The sequence below is a fragment of the Lepidochelys kempii genome, chromosome 2 (genome assembly GCF_965140285.1).
Source record: "Lepidochelys kempii isolate rLepKem1 chromosome 2, rLepKem1.hap1, whole genome shotgun sequence".
Taxonomy (NCBI): domain Eukaryota; kingdom Metazoa; phylum Chordata; order Testudines; family Cheloniidae; genus Lepidochelys; species Lepidochelys kempii.
This window is the reverse complement of record NC_136381.1, coordinates 215182391-215204406: the sequence shown is the minus strand read 5'-3', so window position 1 is coordinate 215204406 and position 22016 is coordinate 215182391. Positions and strand designations below refer to the sequence as shown.

The 22016-nt window shown below is 39.8% G+C and overlaps 1 protein-coding gene across 1 annotated transcript in view; it reads right to left on the bottom strand.

The window, feature by feature from the left end:
- MEOX2 (mesenchyme homeobox 2) overlaps positions 1-19687 on the bottom strand; it is a 71556-nt gene extending 51869 nt beyond the window's left edge. Inside the window, exon 1 of the mRNA XM_073329551.2 lies at positions 18830-19687. Within this exon, the coding sequence (XP_073185652.1) occupies positions 18830-19337 (508 nt within the window). The 5' untranslated portion in view covers positions 19338-19687. The remainder of the gene's footprint in view (positions 1-18829) is intronic.
- Between the last annotated feature and the right edge of the window lie 2329 nt (positions 19688-22016).

Here is a 22016-nt window from a genome sequence, read left to right as displayed (position 1 = left end):
AAGGTTCCTTCTGGCTGTGTCTGCGTGCAGGACTATGACACCTGAGGGCAGTAACAGGGCTCAGTTCCTGAGCTCAAGAGAACACATAGACTGTAATTGTGCCTAGACCCTGCGTGGGGCTGCAAAGAAGAACAGAGGTTTCTTGTGCTATCCACCCCTTTGTGTAGTTATGACCTGAAGTGGGTAGAGGACAAGCAGTGAAAAAGAAACAAGTTCAAAATTGTTAAGAATTCCTGCAGGGAAAATATGCAAGGTTACCATAGTGAATATTAAAGTCTCCTAGGATAAGCACCTTCTAGCAGGTTAGCGACAAATCAAACTATATAATTTGGAGAAACCTGTTAGAAAACAACTTGACTTTCATTTCAGAAAGCCTAAAGACCAATAAAGCTGCAGATGATTTATAATTCAATAATCAGTGAAAATCAAGGATCTAGACAACTGGTGGAAGTCTGATTTTCAGACTGGAAGGAAAGAAAGCTGCTTTGAGAAATGAATAAATATTACTGGCAGAAAATTCTTTAACTAATTCACATATGGTAATTTAGCAACTTTTTGGGGATGGAAAGAAGCAGATTGCCAACCTAGAGCTCTTCATATATCCTTTTAGCATTTGTACCATGCAGTACTTTCCCCTTCTCGTTGCAGGGTTTTGTTTTTTTTTTTAAATATTCACAGTTTCCGCTTCTATTGGTCTTTGTTCCATATATAAATTAACCTATTTAAAGGATGTTTTTTTCTAAATTGCCTTAGCACCAAGTCCTTTCTTAGCTTCATCCTGAGACAAATTGGATAGTGTTCAGTTAAAAAGGAACAAAAATTATTAGGCAGCTGGATGACTGACTCAGTAGGAAAAACTAAAAAGGTAGGAATCAATAGCCACCGCTTAACTAAGTGAGGTTAGTGGAGGGAGCACATGTCAACTGTCTGCAAATCTCTAGAGGGTGCACACAGAGGAGTAATTATTTAGAATAGTCCTAGAGCATAAAACTAGCAGAAATGGGATAAAATCAGGAACACTTTAAGATTAACATGAGGAAAAAATTCCTGAAAGCGAGATCTATTGCACTGTGGAACAGTTTCCAATGGATATTCATCAATGCAAGCAATTTTAAAAAATCAAAGCGAATATTTCATAATCAGAACCATACTGCTTAACCGGATACATTAGCCTTTCTGTGGTACTGTACTGAAAACCACCCTGAACTCTGTCCTTTAAAACTACTGCTTCATTCCTGCCTGTCACTTATTTAAATAAATTATTCAAGTTCGTTAAGTATTAAAATCCTTGTGTAAATGGGTGCCATGGCTATTCCAAACCATTTTGTACTCATGAAAATGTTTTGTATTTTCCTTGATCAGAGACACTTGAATCAAGCCCATTGTGAAAACCAGATCTTCATATTTATACAGTAGCTAGAGTTCTTCTCCTGTTCTATTTTCACTTATCTATCTTAGGTTTTGTCCTGTTGCCCATTATCACAATAATATCTGAGTACCTTCCATGTTAATTAGACTGGAAATAATGAAATCCCTAGTGGACCTCATGGAGGCTCTGGCTCGTCTCCCTTTTTGGTTTATAGAAAGCTTTGCTTGGACTACAGTGGGGTTTTTTTGGTTAAAGAATGGGGAAGAAGGTTGGTGTTCGGATGTCACTCTGGTATGATGGAAAAGCTTTAGCAACAAGAAAGGCTTTGCAGCATTTCCTAAAGGTAGTCAGACCCTGGATCCTTCTAATTATCTTACCTAGGCCTTGATTCAGGAAAGCAGCCCTGTTCAGGAAGGTTGTTTAAGGAAATGCTTAATTCCCACTGAAGTCAATGTATTTTAACCACTCGCTTAAGTGCTTTCTTGAGTCAGGGGCCTAATCTCTTCCTTATGTATATTTGGGATTAGAGAGGAGTAAGGTACATCTTCTGTTTCCAGTGACTTCAAAACATTTCCTGTAGCTTTTTTTTTTTTTTAATTTTGTCATCACCTTTTTCAGAAATCTGGAAGTTTCTCTTTTTTAATTGCTATAATAGTGTTACCCACAATTTTATTAGCATTAAATTACTCAATTGTCCCAGAAAACTTTATTTCTAGCTTTCTATTTCCCAGCAATGAATACGCTCAAGGTGCCCAGAAGAATCTCTATGGTCAGCCTTAAAAAATTAAAAAATGTACAAAATCTTTTATTTTTTGGCTTTTGAAATGTTTTGACTATCAAAGATGCATCATGGGAAATGCCAGTTATTCATATGACATGCTCCTGTGTTTGTTTCACTCACCATTTTATAAAAAATGCCAACCGCCTCCATCAACAGGTCAGGGAACTTGATGGGGTCAGCAGTGAAAGGTGGACAGTCCCAGTATCAAGGGAGGGAGACACTCATCAAGGGTAGCTCCTCCCCAGGTCTCTAGTACCCATTGGCCAGATGGAGGAGAGGGTGCTGATTGACTAGCATTCCTCAAGCTCCCAGAATTTAGCCCAGCTCAGGGGCTGCGTGGAGCCTCTTTTGGCTCCATTCCAGCAGCCCACGCTACCCACCTGAACTAGGAATGGGAACCTGGCCTAGCAGATGAGGCAGCCAATCACCTGTTTAGGGAGTCAGGAAGGATTTTTTCTCTCCCACAGGCCAATTGGCAGAGGATCAGGGAGTTTTTTGCCTTCCTCACAGAACCTTCTATGAGGAAGGTGGGCTAAGTAGGAATGCACTTAGTACCCAACAGAGGTACAGGGCTTGAGTTGTTTATTTGTTGCAACTTGCGGATGGTTTGCAATGTGGTTAAGAGAATAAAATGAACAGTTCCAGAGGTAAAAGACCTGGAATTCTGGTGTTGGGCCTTAAGCATATAAGATTGTGGCCTTCATTGGCTGAGGTCAGACCTTGTGGCCCTTGCAGGCTGAGCTCCCCACCCTGCTGCACCCTCTGTCTCCCTCACCCCACAGTGGGGAGGGTGCTAGGACTCAGTGAGCTGAGTCCAGGGTGGGGTAATTGAAGAGATCATACTGCGTATTATGAGTTATATGGTAAGGAGCCCTGTAACTGCCATACTGGAACCAATTAAATGCCTGTATGAGTGACGGGCAGGTAGTGCCCCTCCCTTGTGTTAAGGTTTAATACATCTTGCAGCCTGATGCTTAATTCCATCCTCATTTTACAGCTGTGTCTACATCAAATTAGGCAATGATGTTGGTTTCTATGCTTTTTCAATGGATGAAATTACCACTCATCAAAATTAATAGATGCATCATTAGCCAGAGGCAGGTAAAGTTCAGACGAAAGCTGTAAATGTGTCTTCATACTGCTCTGCAAATGCACCTCAATCCTGGCGTGCAGCACACTGGCTATTTCAGTCCTGGAACAGAATCCTCTTGACTGAGCCTGAAAGTTATGCCAAATTGTGTGGTGGTTGTGTGACTTGGAAAAAAGCCCACTGGGGACTAGCTGGACCACAGCCAATTTTGTGTTCTTGTGAACTACTCCCCTGTGAATTTAGATCTCCAGAGTTTCAAGTCTAATATATTTTTCCTATAATCCCACCTTACACCCAGTTCAATGATATTGCAATGAATCTTTCTGAACATTTAATGCAATTGCAGAATTGCCAACCCTAAGCATTCAAATATCATGAACAAGTTTCCCCAAAATTGAATTGCTCTGCAACCATACGAAAATGGAATACTATAGTGGAACCTGATTATTGCCCAATTAGATACAGTGGACAGACTGACCAAAGTTGTCTGTGCATTTGTAATGTGCCTATCACCACAGTACACAAGTGGAGCTGTGAAATTATTTACTTTATTCAAGTTGTGAAACTTCACCTACAGAGTAATGGAGAAGAAGACTATTAGTTAAACAAATTCTCATTCCACCTATAGTGAAGCTTCATTCTTCTCCATGCAGGTTCCCCCTTCCTACTCTTAGAATGCAGGAATTATCATCTAACAGGCTGGAGTTAAAGGCTGAATTTCAGGGAGATTATAACTCCCACTTTTGCACCACTGGCTCTGTAAAGAATGAGAAAAGAAGTTGCAAACACTTTTCTTCTGCACATTGTACATCTCTAAGCACATTATCAGCACTAAATATTAATCATCCTCATTGTCTCTGGCTCATAGTCCAACTGTAGCTACTTCCACAATTAACACCTTGCTTAGTGCTATACAAGATAAACTGTCTCTACCCTGAAGAGCTTGAAAGAAGAGAGCCAAGACAACACAAATGGCAGATGTACACATGTTGACTTCTTTTTTTGTGTTACTTTCTCTTTCTTATACAATGTTGAGGTGCTGGAGGCATTTGACTAACCTGGGACTGTAAAACCCCATGAAAGATGTGAGCATTTAGGAAGGACTGAACGAAAGAGCATGGTACTCTGGAACTGGGAGTTCATTTCAAGCATATGGACGGTACAGAAGAAGGTACAAGAACGTGAGCATACAAGATGAAGCAAAGACGGTAAGGTAGGATTAGATGAGAAACAATATCAGAGATGTAGGCTGAGGTGCAGTTGTGCAGAGTCCTAAAGATGAGGATGTGACATTTACAATTGAATAGATAAGCAAGTGGGAGCCAGTGGAAGAATGATGGGGGAAGTAATCTGGTAGATCAACAGATAGGATCATTTTAGCAGGAACAATGTGGAATTCAGTGCTGTGTTGCCAACTTAGCGATTGTCGCTCGATTTAGTGACTTTTTGGTTTACCTAGTGCGCAAATAAGCGTCAAAGCGATCAGCGACTTTCACTGCCGATTACAGTGATATTCAGAGAAAGAAGTCGCCAACTTACATGGTAACAAAAATCATTCACAAGCAGCTCAATAGTGTTAATAAAATCCATTCAACACTCTTCTTTCCATATTCTGTTGCACACCAAGTCAATGTCATTACATCTACACAACCTTAACCGGATGCGACGTGAGCGGCGCCCACCTGATGAGAACTATTGTTGTAGTTGCTTGTAGGCAGCAGTGGCAATTATGGAAAATAATGCGCAAAAAGCAAAGGGAGGCTAGGAGGGGCAGCCAAATACCAAGTTAAGAAGTACGGAGGACCCCAGCCCTGCCCCATGTAACCAGGACAGCCATGAAACCCCTTGCCAGCCTCCTGCCAACTGAGAGACACCAATGGAGCTGATAAATGATAACAAAATAAACCCAGCTGCCAAGACTATCCAGCTGAGGAGGGAGCGCCCAGCATTGCTGCTGCTTTCTGTTCAGCAGCTGGGAGTGTCCTCTCACCCAGGCAGGGTGAGCGCAGAATGGTAATGGGGGCAGGTTCATCAGAGTCACAAGGAAATCATCCAACTAGACAAGCCGGCTCCCTGCTTCTTGGAGGAGATTTTAATAATTTCAGTGGCAAAAGGTTCAAAGATCTGTTGTCAATTGTTTTTTCCTGCATCACCCTCGCCCAGGGAATAGTGCCCGCTCTGGTCACTAACTGTTTTTACTAAGCAGAAGATCATAACTTTTCCCCTTAGGGGCAGTTGTCTCCTCCTCTCTTCCACCTCTTCTCCCCAATAAATCTGTCTTTTTACCCCCTCCCCACCAGCAAGGAATGAAGCTAAGCCCCAGTTACTTGCTAAGCATTTATTCTGCCACCAGGAGTTTGAGTCAAACCCTTCCTCTCATTCACAGCCTCTCAGCCCAAGCCCTGGAACGTGCTTCCTCCCGAGGACATGCCCAATTATGCACTTAAAATCTCTATGACAAACTCCTATTAGAATGACAGGTTTCAGAGTAACAGCCGTGTTAGTCTGTATTCGCAAAAAGAAAAGGAGTACTTGTGGTTAGTCTCTAAGGTGAGACTAATTAGAGACTAAGTCTCTAATAAATTGGTTAGTCTCTAAGGTGCCACAAGTACTCCTTTTCTTTTTCCTATTAGAATACGACATAGTCTAAAAACATTTTCAGGGATTAGTGTGTACAGAAATTCTATAATACATTTTTTCAGTATTGTGTTTGTAACGAAAATTTACCATCCCGTGTATATACACATATAATTTGCTACTGAATTTTGTGGAAATTTTGTTTAGTGAGATTTTTGACACACTTTGAAAGCTTAAATAGCAACTTTTCAGGGTTTCTCGGATGACTTCCTACTATGTGCTGTTGGCAACACTGGAGTCAGGGAGGAAGTTACAGTAATCAAGACAGAGATGACCAGAGCAGGGACATGGGGACAGAAAAGAAGAGTTGGATTTTTGATATCACATGAAGGAAGAAGCAGCAAAACAGCCTGGATGTGTGTGGGAGGAGAGATGAAGTCAAAGATGACCCCACATCACAAACCTGAGAGGTAGATAATATCTTCCAATCCACAGCTTCAACCCCGCTCAAAGTATGAGGTATTACATAGCCTTGGACTAGGGAACCAATGGCAAAGCAGCTACACAGCTGGAGGTCAGGAGGTCTGCAGTATCGGCATAGATCCTCTAACCATGAAGTCATGCCCTCGCCATACAGTTAATTCTTCCTTCCCTTGTAAGGAGAATGCTTTAGGTTTCCCCACACATCCATTTTGGATTGTTTTGTGAGTACTTCTTCCTTCTGTAAGTTCTTCCACAGGAAGAGGTGAAATTCTATATTCATTTCATATTCAACTGTACCCACATAAAGCCTGACTATTTGAGCTCTGTAGAGGATGGAAAAATTGGGCAGGTTAAATTCAACACTCTCCTACTCAGGGCTGAAGGCAAACTTGTGGCAGCATTCCCCCATGACAGTTACACAAGACACTGCAGCTTCTCCCCTGGCCTGTCCCAATGTGGTCATCCATGGGGATCTATGCAGATCTTGCACAGAGATCTTTCCTGCAGAACATAGGAAATGCACAAGTGCTCCAGGACGCTACTCATCCAGCAGACTCCCATATAGTCCTCATAGGGTCTGTGCCTTTTGGACCCAGATGATTTCACTTCAATCCATTTTAGGTGCTTACTGGTATATGAACAAGGTGCTATTGTCAGATATGGGCACAGGGCAGGCGTGATGGGCAGCATTAAAACTACCACCCATGTTTAGCTGCATGCTTTTCACTTCTCTGTATATAATAAAGTCAATCATGTTTCAGTGGTAACATGAATGCAGCCTCCATATTTATATATTTTGTGAATTAAGACTACAAATTAGTTCTTGAGGCAGACTTGAAAAACACAAAATGAAATAAGGTCCTGCATAAAGAATATTTTTGTCTGAGATACATCCATAGGCAGTATAATTGGAAAAGTTTCTTAGCCAAAAAGTTAGTCAACGACAGAACAGCCACAGATACAGGCTCAAATCCTGCAACCACTTACGCATGTGCTTAACTTTATTACTGTGAGCTATTGGGACTATGTGTAACCCCCTTCTCTCTTCTTGCCTCCACCCTTTTTCTGGTATTCAATCACAAGTCTTTTTGCTGTAATTACAGCTGCTGTTTCTACTTGTTCCGAGTGGAGATGGAAACATTCCCAGACAAGATGGCAGGAGTGCAGGAAGCTAATCATGCTCTGAAATTGGCACGGAAGTTTTCAATAAGGGCAGACGTTCCAGTACACGCATTATACCCTTAGTTAGAAGCTGGAAGCTCCTGACCAGTCAGTAGTGAGTTCTATCAGGGGTACATAACTGGCAGCCATTTTGATTTGTGCACCAGCCAGTTACAGCCCAGCCCAGCATGGGAAAGATAGAGCTGCGGGAATAACCCAGACTGAATCTGTAGGTTGGATCTCAATATAGTTTCCGGTAATTTTACAGAAGTCACTGGGATTGAGACTGGGAAAATACCACAAATGAGAAATCACAGACTGGAGGCTTAATGTCTTTGTAAGTCGTATCACCCTACTGAACCTAACAGCTGCAGCAATTGTCAGGTGTGTGCGCGCGTGGGTATATTTGACGTTGTGTTTGTGCTTAGTATCATACATGCTGAAAAAATTGGTTCTGTCTATACCTAGTTGTCATGACTTAAGTGAAAGCAGAAGATCTCTGATTGGCAAAAGTCCCAATCCATTTACTTATTTTGTGAGGTTTAAATATATATATTTTAGGGTTTGGCTCTGCTTCAGACTCTTCATTTTAAAAGAAAATAACAAATTTCTAGTTAATGGCGCTAGTCTAGCAGTCTGTGAGGAATGATTTATTTTTGGAGAGTTATTCAATTAAAAAAAAAAAAGGAAAAAAGTTCACACTGCTCATTGTGCGTGTGCGTGTGTTATGATAAAGGCTGGTATTGGATTCCTGAGAAGAAAAAAGTGAATCCTATTATAATCTCCACTTTTTAGATCGTTCCTATAGAAAACCCATCTGTAGTCTCTTGCAAGGATATGAAATTATGGTCTCTACAAGTCAGAGAGAGAGGATTTCTGTAGCACAGAATTGGTAAGTAAATCACATCCAATACAAGCTTAGACTTACCTCCCTTCTATGTTGGTCACATATGCATGACAGTAAAGCTAAGTGCACTGTTAAGTGTTTTCAGGTTTAGGGCTTTACAGGAGCAGGTATGTAGTTCAGTTTACAAAAGGCCCAATCCAGCAAGGGGCTGAGTGATTTCAGTAGGACTTGAAGGCCCCACCACCTCCGAAAACCCTGTAGGATCAGACCTGTCTATAAATGATATTTCAGTAAACATAGTCAAGCTGTTGAATGCATTTAGCCACTGTACTTGAAACATATTAGCTCCGTCCAAAAAGACGTGTTTGTTTGGGCGTCGTGTCTGGCAAAGCCCTGGTGATATGTTTGCAAAACCCAAAATGTTAAATTCCTATTGGCATGGAAAATCTCTCTCTCAAATGAGACCTTGCTTACATCTAAACTTCAGTTTGGAACCCATGAAATAGGAGGTTTAATAGTATTAGGTTTCTCTGCATTCACTCATATTAAAGCAATAAAGATGTTTGTTCTTATAAAACTGTAGTAACATATTAAAATATAAAAAGGGTTGGGGTGGGGGAAACAAGGGAAGTCAAATTCAAAACACAGAACCTACAGGGAAGTTTGGCAGATTAGTCCTTCATAATTTAAACCAAATCTGAATATTTAAGCATTGATCTCCAGCTTTTCTTCTGTGTTTTTTCACACCAATATTTTACATTTAAAGATTTTTGATCTACTAACATTTTAAAATAATAATTCCATAAATGTGGATGACTTAATATAGAGTCTTTTTAAAGACCAATTATAGGTATTATTACTAAATTCCACGTTACCACTAGCATACAAAATGCTAACTTTAAGAAGAAATAATACTTTGTATTTATAGAGTTCAAAGAACTTTGCGTGCACTAATTAACCCTCCTATTTTCCTCACTTATGCTGCCTATACATAGCTAATTTTGTTTCATCTTGCATTCACTGACAAACATTTACATAGTCCTACACAGTCTTTGGTCTCTCCATTTCTTTATTGATTTTAGGTCAGTATCACATAAACATTACCCTTCAAGACAAACTGTAACGTAAAGGCACGGTTCCCTCTCTGAGTGGATGAAAAAGGTGCTAAGTTCTCCAAGGCATAAAACCAAACAATCTCCCTCAAAGATTTTTTTTTTTAAACAAGAAAACACACAGTAAGGGCTTGATTCCTGAAGTCCTTGAGAAGGCTAAATTAACTTCCTGCAGGATTAGGCCTTAACTGCAGCACAAATCTAAAATATTTCTGAAACAAGAATATAGTCAATAATATAACTGCATCAACATGTTACTTTAAACTTTGTTGTAGTAGCAAGACATTATTACTAATTATAGACCAGAGCTTGCAGTGCTCTTGGTTCCCACTAACTTCAGCGAGAGCAGCTTGAAGAATTTCAATTGGGGTTTTTTGAAGATTGATTTTCAAAGATATACGTTTCAGTGAGCCAAGGGCTAAGGACCCTTAGCTCATATTAACATATTTTAATTATAAGTTGTGGTACTGCCGTTTTCTTTCAATGGAAAAGATTTTGTACAGTTCATCACTAAGAAATTGTCACACAGCAGGGGTAAGTCAGTGTAGCAATATTGAATCCAATGGAGGTGTGACAATTTACATGCGCTGAGAATCTAGCCCAGAATAGTTGTTCTCAGTCACTTTGAGCTTTATATATTTTACCTAAAGAATTTTTTCTCTTGTCTTTTTCCTTCCTAATGAACAGTCTTTTTAAATATAAAATTTAGGACAAGCTGATTATATTTCTTTATTTGTAATTTAAATTTAGTAGTATGCACTATATGTTAGCTGAGAAAGAAAAAAAAACATATATATGTTTAATAAGTGTGTAAGGAATGATGTGCACATTCTCAGTCACTAGAGTCACGGGGCCAAATAGTTATGTAGACAGATAAGAGAAATGCTCAAAGCTTACAGAAGAATTAGGAATCAACACAAGGAGTTATTCAGACTGGATCAGGCCTAAACACATCTAAATATCTGCTTAAGGGTTTTGCTGGGTCAGAGCCATAGATAATTATTTATCCACCTTGGCTATTTTGCCTGCACAAGACGGGCCCAATTGTTCCCCCTGATCTGTATGAAAAGGGGGTTCCACCATGCATGAAACTCTCCTAGCCCACAGGGAAACGGCAGGAGCAGTGACATCTGCCACCTTCTCAACAGTGTCCCCGCTCCCAACAGCTTATGCAGAGAGCTCTGCGAGATCTGGTATCCACGTTTGGGCAGGGCATGGGATTGGGAGCTTGTGAGGGTGGGGAATATGCGTCATTCCATACCAACACCCCAAAGAATGCATGAAAATGTAGTAGAGCCCCAAGCTATGTTATCTCCCGCATGGAGCCCCGCTGTGCTAGGGAACTGGAATCCCCTTTAAGGCCAGAGACAGCTGGTTGTACAGGATTCCCTGACAGCATCCATTAGAGTCCCATCCTAGAAAGAAACATTTGTGGGAATCTACATAAAGGGAACCTCGCGGAGTTTTCTTGCCTATAGGGATCCTTTCCAGAGTTGTTGTTTTGGATTGGTTTGGTTTCCTCTTGAAAGGCAGGACAAAAATCCCACCACTGTTTCTTCAAGTTTTCATCTGTACAGTCAGATCACACGTCCAACAGATTTTAGTATTTATTTTCAGAAAGGCCAAAGAATAAAACTGTTGGTTTTTGGAAATTTAAGACAGAGACTAAAGCCCCAGTTTACCAAAACATTTAAGCACATGCTTAATTCCAGGCATATAAGTAGAGCTATCAAAGTCAGTGCAGCTGCTAACAGGAAGAAACGCTGGTCCCATTGAAGTCAATAGCTAAACTTCCATTTAATTCAAAGGGGCCAGGATTTCACTTGCAATGTGTGAAGTTAAGCATCTACTTAAATCTTTGTAGGATGAAGGCCTTCAGCAGTAAAAATATTAGATACAGTGGCGATGGATAAATTTCCAAGAGTATGTAACAGAGATGCTGTGTGGCAGTATTCATTAAAGCTCAGTTGCTAAAATTAAAAATAGCTATTGTAGATCAGAGAGAGTGGGGACAGTAAAAAGGAACATTGCACCTACATTGCAGCACAACCTGCGGTAATCGGTTTCAAATCTAATTTTTCATACTTTACTTGCCATAAATAATATTAGTGAACCATTTTTTTCCTCCAGTCCAAGAAACAGCTTTTAAAAAAAAAAAAGTTTCTTTGGCTGTCCTTCGGCGTTTCATAATCCACTGGATTTTATTGGTTTAGTAAAATGATGCTCTTCCATAGTAATTGAATTATTTGAATCATTCCTCTGAGACTTATTTCATCCTCTGTTGGGCCAACTATTTTGTTTCATCAGTTAAAGAGAAATGTAAACGGTAATGTAGGTTCAACCTACGAAAGAACTTTTCTTTCAACTGAGTAAATATTCTTAGCTTCTTGTTATTTTTCATATACTTAAGGGCCCCTTTTTTCCAATACTCTAAGGCTTATGTATAAGTAGTTATCAAGAAGATATCGAAGCTGGACCTGCTCCCTGTGAAATTGAAGTGCAAGTCGCACTGAAGTCAGTGGGACTTGCACCTCAGTGCATGTAGGATTTGATCATTACGTTTACTCGGTTGTTAAGAACTAAAACATTTAGCTTCTGATTTTCAGAAGCTTCTGATTTTCTTGCACCTGCACATAATTGCAGCCAGACTGGATAACACTCGCACCTTCAAATCAGGTTGTACAAGTGCTATAAAATGCACCCAAAGTTATTTTCTGGCGCAAAGTCTGAGGCCCTTCCAAAACTGAGAGCAAAATCATGACCATTAAAGTCAATGAGGGTTTTGCTGTTGACTGTAATGAGGCCAACATTTTACCCTCAGGTCCTATTTTTTGATCTGTAATGAGTATTATGTTAATGTCCTAGCTTTAAAATTAAGAGGACTTTGACCATTATGTCAGTGTACAATTTAGAAGCAATCTACATTCATAAGAGTAAAGGATAAACAGCACAGTAATTTACACAATTATTATAAAGTATGCATTATGAATTGTTTTTCACTCTACTGCATCACTCTGTGAATCTTAATATACTATTATGCAGCTGTCTATACAATACCAGGGACATTTTAGATCATTTTTTTAAAAAAACAGCAACAAATGAAAAAGTATCTATATGATTCACATCTTGGCTATGAAAGCAATATTTTTAAAGGGATATGATCAAGTCAAATTTGCCCCAAAATGTAGATTATGAAATATGTATTTATAAATTCTAAGTATATAAATGTTTCTATAAAATTAAAACAATCCAGTTTTTCTTTTGTGAAATAAACATGTCTCCATAACATTTGTCAAAGGTATCTAGTGCTAGCATGCAAGAATCAGAAAGTGACCAGAACTATAACCATAAGAGAGAATAATCAGTCTATTTTCCTTGCCTGACCTGAGTCATGTGTATAAAGTAAACACATAGGGTGAAATCTTGCCACTACTGAAGTCAATGAGAGTTTTGTCATTGACTTCAGTGAAGGGAGGATTTTACCCACAACATATAAAGAGACACATAAATTAGATTTTAAAAATTCATTCCGTTTGAATACTCAAAGATGTTGGTCCCCAATATGACAAACATGCACAACAATAACTTTATGGTTAGGAGCAGTACCACTGATTTCCGTAAATAAATAAAAAGTTAGAGCAGTAGAACAAAGATGCAGGCATGTGGAAAACTATTCCCGCAAAAAAAACCCTCGTTGATGAATTCTTAGCTTTCCTCACTCTAACAAACTAAGGCTTATTGTTAATGCGCCACATCTGGACATGGAAAACTTCTTGTACAGGACATCTTACCAAAGGTGAAAAAACTATACAGGAAATACTCATACTGTACATGAAACCAGTGATACTCAAGTGTGACCATCGTGGACTTCATGTATGGCCACCGTGACTTTTGAGCCACAGCAAAAATTTGTTTGAGACCCACTGCTAAGTTTATAAGAGATAATACGGAAAAATGCTCCATGACTATTAGAGGGCAGTATAAAATGCATGATTATTAAAGGCCAGTATAAAAGTGAATGTGATCACCTTGCCTTGAATTTCAAGATGAAGGGCCTGATCCCACTCCCATTGATTTCAAAGGGGCAGAATCAAGTGCATGAAGACCAATGCATTATAAAAATGTAAAGCATGAAGATTCCAAAATGGCTAACTGAATTCAGATGAACGAGTGCACTTAAAATACTCTGGAGATTACAAACTAGTTGCTATTTTATGTCTAATAAGAACAAAAAGAAAAAATCCCAAGGCATATATTCGCTTCTCAGGTGCTATCGTAAGAACTATGAACATTAGAATTACTCTCTAAATAGGATCTGTTAGTTTGCATCTTATTCTCTAGTGCTAAAAACCCCAACATTAAATACAATTTTAGGTGATTTCAAACTATTAGGTGATACCTAAATTGATATCCACTCTGTTGCTATTGCTGGAATTTGTGTTTCAGTTATGCAACTGGCACTCTTTCCCTCCCCCCCCCCACTTTCCAATAAATTTAAAATTCTAAAAATGGAATTTTCAATGGTTTGGTTTTTGTAAAATTTCCAGTTCTTTATATATTTTCACACTTCCTGTATCTCTTTGTGTGTATGTGTATCTCCCTCTGTCTCTACGATGGATCCTAATATTGCACTCATGTAGACAAAATTTTCAGTGACTTTACTTGTAAGACTGGGTACTGGCTAATATAAAGTAAGACAAAATTACACAGTTCTGTTGGTGTATTATAGAAAAACTGGGCCTGATCCAGCAATGCATTTAAGTATGTGCTTAACTATAAGCAATGGAACAACTCAAAAAGTTAAGCACATGCTTAAATGTTTTTCTGTATTGAGGTTTTGATATCTTTGTTTGTTTTTTTAATAGGGGAAATAGGGAGGGCATAAATGTTTGTAGCTACAAATTAATCTCATTACATCCAAACAGATAGCAATTCAAATTAGAGCGTATGACCGTATGCTATTTTCCATCCATAGTTAATGCAAAGAGATGTGCTAAAATATATTAAACCTGTCATTTTGCTAAGAGCAAGGAATTTTAGATTGTATGAATTAAATAAAATATAATTTAGTATCTATGAAAGATACAGTTCTGTTTTGTTAATTATACTTGCTGTGAGCAAAGTGAACATATTACTGTAAATTTTGTCCAATAAAACAATCCACTAAGTAATGCAGTATGCAACACTAGTCTCTGATAAGGAATCATCTGTATTGTATTTCTCTTTAAAATAGCATGATCATTCAATTTGACTTCAACACATTTGGTACATACCTCTCTGATTTGTATAACCTACATATTTTGACATTTTCCCTTCATGATAAGTGATGTTTTGATATTACATCCCAAACATAATTAGCAAATTAACTCTTTCCAGAGAAAGTTTTCAGCCAATAGCATGTATTTCTCTTGCTTCCGTTACAACCCCGCTGAAAAGTATGGACACACTGATGAATCAGTTACACAATCCTTTTGATTATGCGGGTACAGCTCATTTTTCTTACGGAAATGTTTTGGAGAGCAATCAGAAGTCATTGAAACCAATGACTTCACACTATTTACAGTCATTTATCAAAATGACTTGCTTTGAAGTGATCATTTTAGACAGTACATTTATAGTATTTCGGTTTTTAAAACAGTTTCTTCGAAGGCACATCATAGAAAAAGACTACATTTGTATGATGGCATTTTATGTTCATTTTAAAAAATATAAATGGACCTACATACATCAACCTCTCTGTATATCTCAGCACTCTATATAGCATCTTTGTGTGTCAGATGTAAAAATATCTTTCATACTTAATAGTATTTTTAAATGGCATTGGGCTTCAGTACACAGTAGCATATCTTCATATATTCAATTGTAATATATATTCATCTAGCCTAATAGATATCCCAATCCATGTAGATTGTTGCATATTTAATAGTTATACTGTAAAGTTCTCCCCCTAATAGTAGGAGCTTTTCAGATTTTTCCCATTGAAATTTAGACTTCCTAAAATACTCAGAAAGTTAATTGCTTTCACATGAAATCCAGATTACACTTTGTGTTTCCAAGGTGCATCTGGGCTCACGTCTTTCCTAAAATCATGGATGTTTTAAGAAAAATTTAGACACAAATAAACTGACTTAGACAACCACTATAATAGTTTTGCATTTGTTACTTGTTTTATATCCTCTGTAAACACCACCTGTTATTTTACAATGGTGAAATTAAATGGCTTCAGAAGTCACAGGCAATTTATGAGAGGGAAAAAAATCCAAATTATACCTCATGAAAGAACTCATACCATATAAAGCAACAACTCATTTTAGGGATATATTTCTTATTCATTTTTATCTACCTCGCATTAGCACTCAAATATCTTGGCTGTTACTGCATTTTAAAAGAGCTAAATTTGTTTGCAGCATACATCATAATGCTGTGGCATCTTATTTTTATTACTGTTGTTGACATCAGAAATGTTTATTTGAAAGAAATGAACTCACAATGTTTAAAAGTCTGTGTGTATATCCCCTCATGCTGGTTTACGGTCCCACATTTGGGCCCAGGCAGGTTGGCCTGCTGCATTCAGGAAGAGATGACTAAGGAATTTCCCACTCATCATATAATTCACAAATCTTTTATACAGAGTTGACAGTTTCTCCATGTTTATGCAGCAGTTTATTGAACGTTATCTTCAGAAGTTATTTCCCAGCCAGCTCAGGCCCCAGTGTGGGATCCAAAATCAGTCAGTCATTCTACCTAAATAATTTCTAAGGCACATTTCACCTTGGTTTCTAAGCAAACAACAAAATTATGACAAAGTATACCCCCCCCCCCCAAAAAAAGTATAAAATAGCATTAGTTTTTTTCTCCCCCATTGTCATCACGGTAAAGATAAACATGAAAAAATGTGTGTCTTCGCTGGGAAATTTTCATGACAATTTTATGAGGGCGAATAAATACAGCATTTTTTGGAAATAAAAATAATGCATGTAGCTTTAATTGACGTTGTGTTGGTTTCTTTAGAATAGACAACTGTCAAAACTCAACTTTATGAGTTAACATTTCTGATGTCAACAGTTTATATTAATGAAAGCCAGATACCGCAAAACTGGGGTGGCCCCAAGGCTAATTTAGTTCAAAAACCGGGGACATGTTCAGAACATAGGCATATCCCCAAAATATGCTGTGGTCTTAAATGGTAACTAGAGGCATGGAAGTATCTCTCTAAATAAGCACTAGTGCTTAGTTAGTTAGTTTCTGATACTGCTGATGCTATACCTGAACAGCCTCTTTGTTTACTTATTATTTACTCCAAATTTATAATTAATTGTAAACATTTACTAAAGAAGTTTAAAAGTGGGGAAGGGGGCTAAAAGTTCTCTAAATGATCCATATTAAATAAAAAGTCAGTTATGGCATATGGCAATTTGATTCGGGAAACAAAAAGAATGATCCATCACATACATTCCTTGTGAAATATAGTAAAACAAACTGGCATTGCCGCCGGTAACCACAGAAATACACTGATTGACCTAAAAATGAGATCTGCTGCCATATATTACACGGATCTCAAATATTCAGCACAGAAGTTCAGATTAAAACAAAATAATGGGACGGTAAAACATGTGGTCTGAAAACAATATTCTTCTAAAACAATAAAAATATTCTGACTATTGCATGGTTGTCTAAGGAGACTTGTTAGATCAAGCCATTCAGAATACATGAACATAGTTGATATTTTGGGGAGGGGGCGGGGGTTGCATACCGTACTATGATTTTGAGGCTGTATTCATACATTGTCTTAGAAAGTTAACTACAGACTAAGTTGTTATATCATCATGATCATGATTAAGGGCTCAGTTCAATGCTCATTAAAGTCAATGGAAGGATTCCATTGACTTCAACAGAGTCCCACCTAATGCCCATGGATTTGTGTGTTTGCATTGCAAGATGCAGAAAGCAACATCAACATTCCCTAGTATTGTGAAGCACAGTTGTGCTTTCTTCTTCTAATTTTCTACATTTGTAAATGATTGACAAATTTACTGATCCAACCAACAACCCAGCATAAAATTACTTCCCTTCAAAAACTCAGGTTAAAAAAATCTAATATTCTTCAGACCTCACATGATCAATGATGTAAGTTTGCTTAAAAAACACAGTGAAGGTATAGTTGCAAATAAAACGGCAAGTGTCTGTGAATGACAGATTTTTATACTTCGAAGAACTTTTTTCAGCCTATATAGTAACAGTAATTAAAATCCTACAAACCTATCCTGATTTATTGTAAAACTTCCCTAATGTAAGTGACATGGAGAACTGCAAAGAAGAAAATATAATGTAACTGCAAAAAGCAGTTTAAAAATGAGCAAACTTTCTGTAGCTTTTAAAAACCTGATTAATGACATTTCAAGTGAATCAAGGTCATGGTTCCAATTGTGAACTTTAGTAAATATCTGGAAAATCCTTTCATTTTCTCTTCACTAGTAGAAAACAGCTTTGTTGGTATGTCTGCTCTTGCATTTTCAATATTTTGAATGTACAATAAAAATGCCATCAATTGCAACTACTGTATTGCCCCTTGATCATTGTCTTTTGTTAATATGGGATTTTTTGACAGTTTCTTTCCCCACTTTGAAAACCCAAATCTGTTCAGTTGTGGCATATAAAACTCAAAGTATTATAAAGCTTCATCTTTCTGTATAGGCTGCAAATATGCATATCCCAAGTCACCTTCTTAAAAAACCAAAAACAGTGTATCAGAAATCCAGCAAAAGTCTTCCTCAAAGCCCAAGCACATGAAATGAAATACTAAGCGTTGTAAAAACAGGAATTACTGCATGGTGATTTATAAATTCCAATTCATGCCCCATGATGAATTATACTCTATGTTATACACACGCTCTATACAGACGCGCACCCTAGAATGCAACACATACTTCGCATTCATAAGAAAAGTTCCAGTTCTAAGAAAAAGTTTCCAACGATTGTGCAAGCCTTCAGAACTAGGTTTCACTGGCTCAAAGGGGGAATGGGGGTGGGAAAGAGCTATCTTGCGAATCTTGAAACAGAGGGGAAGGAGGGAGGAACCGCAATACCAGATGCTAAATACTAATCAAACCTACAAACATTTCCCCTCCTGAGCGTAGGCAACTGCTCACAATTGATTTCACGCTCTATCACGTGCTCGCTCTTTTCCATGCTCCCGATAAACTGGCTTTAGGATGGAGACAGCGAGCAGCGCGGCTTTAGTGACGCTCTGAAGCCTGCTGTCCTCAGAGAAAGGCTTGGGATAAAGGGGGCCTTAAGGCCGGGAAGTGCAGTCCCTCCATCAAGCCCATGGTTTCTCTCTAGACCCCCCTCTCTCTAGGAGAATCCCTCCCCCCCCCACCCGCAAGGACAGCAAAGCACGAGCCTTTACCTGAGCTGTCGCTTTTCCTTTTGCCGGACCGCTTCTCTGTTTCCACTGGGGACAGCGCCTGCCTGCCATAGTCCCCGGGAGCACATGCAGCCCCCGTCGGGGTATTCGTGCCCAGGCTGGAGGAGTTTGAACACAGGACTGGGGGGCTGCTGCCCAGCTCCGGGGGACCTCCCGAGTCGGGCTGCAGGCAGAGGCTGTGCCTGGCAGCGGCGGGGGGAGAAGACATCTGAGGAATGTGCCAGTTCGTCTGCAAAGCCTGGTGGTGCTGCGGCTGCGGGTGGTGGTGGTGGTGATGGTGATGGTGGTGCCCTCTGTGATGCTGGCTGGCAAACATGCCCTCTTCATTGGGGTATCCCGCTATGATGCACGAGGAGGACGAAGTAGACAGCTCGGGGTAGGACATGGGGTCGGATCTTCCATGCAGGGCGAGAGAAGACTGGGAGAACGGGTGCAAGCCCTGCGCGGTGGCATGAGGGCTGCGCAGGCAGCCAAAGAGTGTGTGATCCATGGCATGCAAGTCTCAGGTTCCAGGCAGGAGAGTTTAGGAAGGATCCAACTCCACCACCCTTTGTCAACTTGCACTGTAAACAGATAGGGCTTGGTTGGGGATTTTTTTTTTTTTTTTTTTTTTTCCAAAACGGCAACGACACACTTCTCAGCAGCAGAGCTCAGATAATCCAGGTCTTTAGCCCTAGTGGCCAGTCTCCGTTGCATTAAAAACACACACACACACACACACACACACACTCGACCTCGATGAGCTTTCTCAGAGCTACTCAGATGTCAAGAAGTGGGAGAGGTTAAAGCCAATAGAAGGTGGTCCCAGAGAACTGCTTGAAGGGGGAAACGGCTCGGAGAGGTTATAAATACAGTAGTGTGTAATGTGAGCTGGGGGCTGGCTTAGCAACACAGCGACTGACCACATGCAAAAACTCCCTCCAAAACTCCGGCACAGTCAGCGAGCCGAGCCCTTTGCATCAACACACTGCAGCCCTGAAGGGCCGCTCAGCCCCGCCTGGCACCGGCGGGAGACGATTTTTTCCCCGGGGGGGGCCCTGGTGCGGGCAGCTCGTGACCAGCTGCAGCTCCGGAGAAGTAACAATCTTAACTTCATTGCGCCGCACAGTCCCCGTCCCCACTGTTTTCTACACACCGCTGCGAACACGCGGCCCACTTTCAAACAGGCAGGGGGGCGCAGGCTGAGGTAGCCAGGTCTGGCTCTCCAACGCTTTCTCACTCCCTCCTCCCCGTCAATTGCCCTTCGCAGCCAGATTTGGCCCCCCTCTGATCCTGCTCACGGACAGCCGCTCTCTTTAGGGGTTCCTGACAAGCCGTGGTGTTTATGGGGAAGGGCAGGTGGAGTTCAGGACCTGCAGGGGAGTGTCCTTCTCCAGAATAAAGGGGCCCCTTTCCCCAGGGGGAAGCGGGTGTGTGGGGGGAGAGGGGCAGGGCAAGGGGTGAAGGAGGAGGCAGCTTCTAATCCAAACCTCCAGGCATCCTCACCTGCAGTCCCAGGTGTATTGTCAACAAACGTCCCGACCCTCGCCTTCCTTTGGCTGTTCCTCTGTAAACAGGAACGTTTCCCTAAAGCGATCAGAAATAATCTTGTCTCGGTAATAGAGCAATGATCAGTCCCACACAAGGAACTAAGCGCAGATGGGAATGGCAGCCAGGTTATCATTGATAAATTGAAACTGCTGCAAATAACCACACTGGCTCCTGCCACTTCCATTCCCTCTGATTAATAAATTACAGCAACATACGGGTCACTCATTTGTTCCGCTCACATGGCGCGTCTTCTGCTGCAAAGACTATGTCTTAAAATGTTAACTGTACTAAGCACAGATACTTCTGCACTTGCGCTTGGGTGCAACTAGATTTGAAATGTTAGGGCGTTTGTTTTAAAATGAAACGACCGGCGGTTAATGAGCTGCAGAAACAGGTCAATGAAAGACAACAGTTCCCTGCTTTCTGCTCTTTCAAAACAGGATCTCAAACCGCTTTCGAGTCTCTGCACCTGGAAGTTTGTTTTGTTTCACTTGGTTGTTGTTTTCATTGTCTCAGGTGTCTGGAAAATTTTAAATATGCTTTTGAAATGGTTCATGGAATTAATGGTGACAGAGAACATGACAGTCAGTTGGTTTAAATTAAAGTGTTACTGATCAACAATCAAGTGATGATCAGTACCATAAATATTTTCCCTTTCTTAAACCCTCGTTCTTTCCCCCCTGAATTCCGAGACCATTTGGTTCCTGCAATTTAAGTCTAAATTCTTAGGTCCACGTGTGAAAGATAAAATGAATGTCAATTGCGATTGGAAAAAATCAGGAATTGAATGAGATTTGCAAGACCCAGTTTCTTAAACGGAAATTGAGCCCTATTTTGTGGGAAATTAGTTTTGCAGACTTTCTTTAAAAAAAAAAAAAATCTAAAACTTTTGTTCAGCAGCTGCTCCACTTTTCCCTGCAGTTTCAGAGTGAGCTGGAACCTGCAGCAGTCTTTAAACGGTAAGATTTCTCCCCCCTCCCCCTTTTCTTAAATCTAATGTTTTAAAAAATTGTTCTTAAGTAAGTTTTCTCTGTAACGATGCTGTTTTAAACTTGTGGTGTCCAGAACGTGAGCGTTGCTGCGGCTGTGACTGTTCAAAACTTGATATTTCTTCAAGGGGAAAAAAAAAAAAAAAGGTTACAGTTACCACACTGATGAAACGTTTTGTGTTCTTCATTGTGCTTATCATTTCAATGTGTGCTCTAATATTAAAGGAAGACTATAAAGAAAATGCAATGGCTACGCTATTATTTGTTTTGTTAGCTCCCAGTGCTGTGAAAACAGACGTGTTGTCCATAAGGAATATCCTCAGATACACTCATTAAACAATAACTGAGACCTTTACAAAGTATTGTGCTTTGGGTTTTAGATTGTTTTGCGAGGTAAATTCAAGTTACGCTAGAATCGTCACTTTATTGATTAAAAACAAAAACCGCAGTTTTTGTTTTTTTACATTAAAATGGTCTCTCCTGAAATAAACAGCTGAGGATAGATGAGTTTTGTTTCAGGTAACTTGTAAATAACGACCAAACACAGTTCCTTTCGTCTCTAATAGGTGTAACTTCTCTTTACGTGCCCAGTGATTGGGCTGAGTTCTCTTCCACAGTGTCAGATGTTAACAACATGTCCTGAAGTTTCT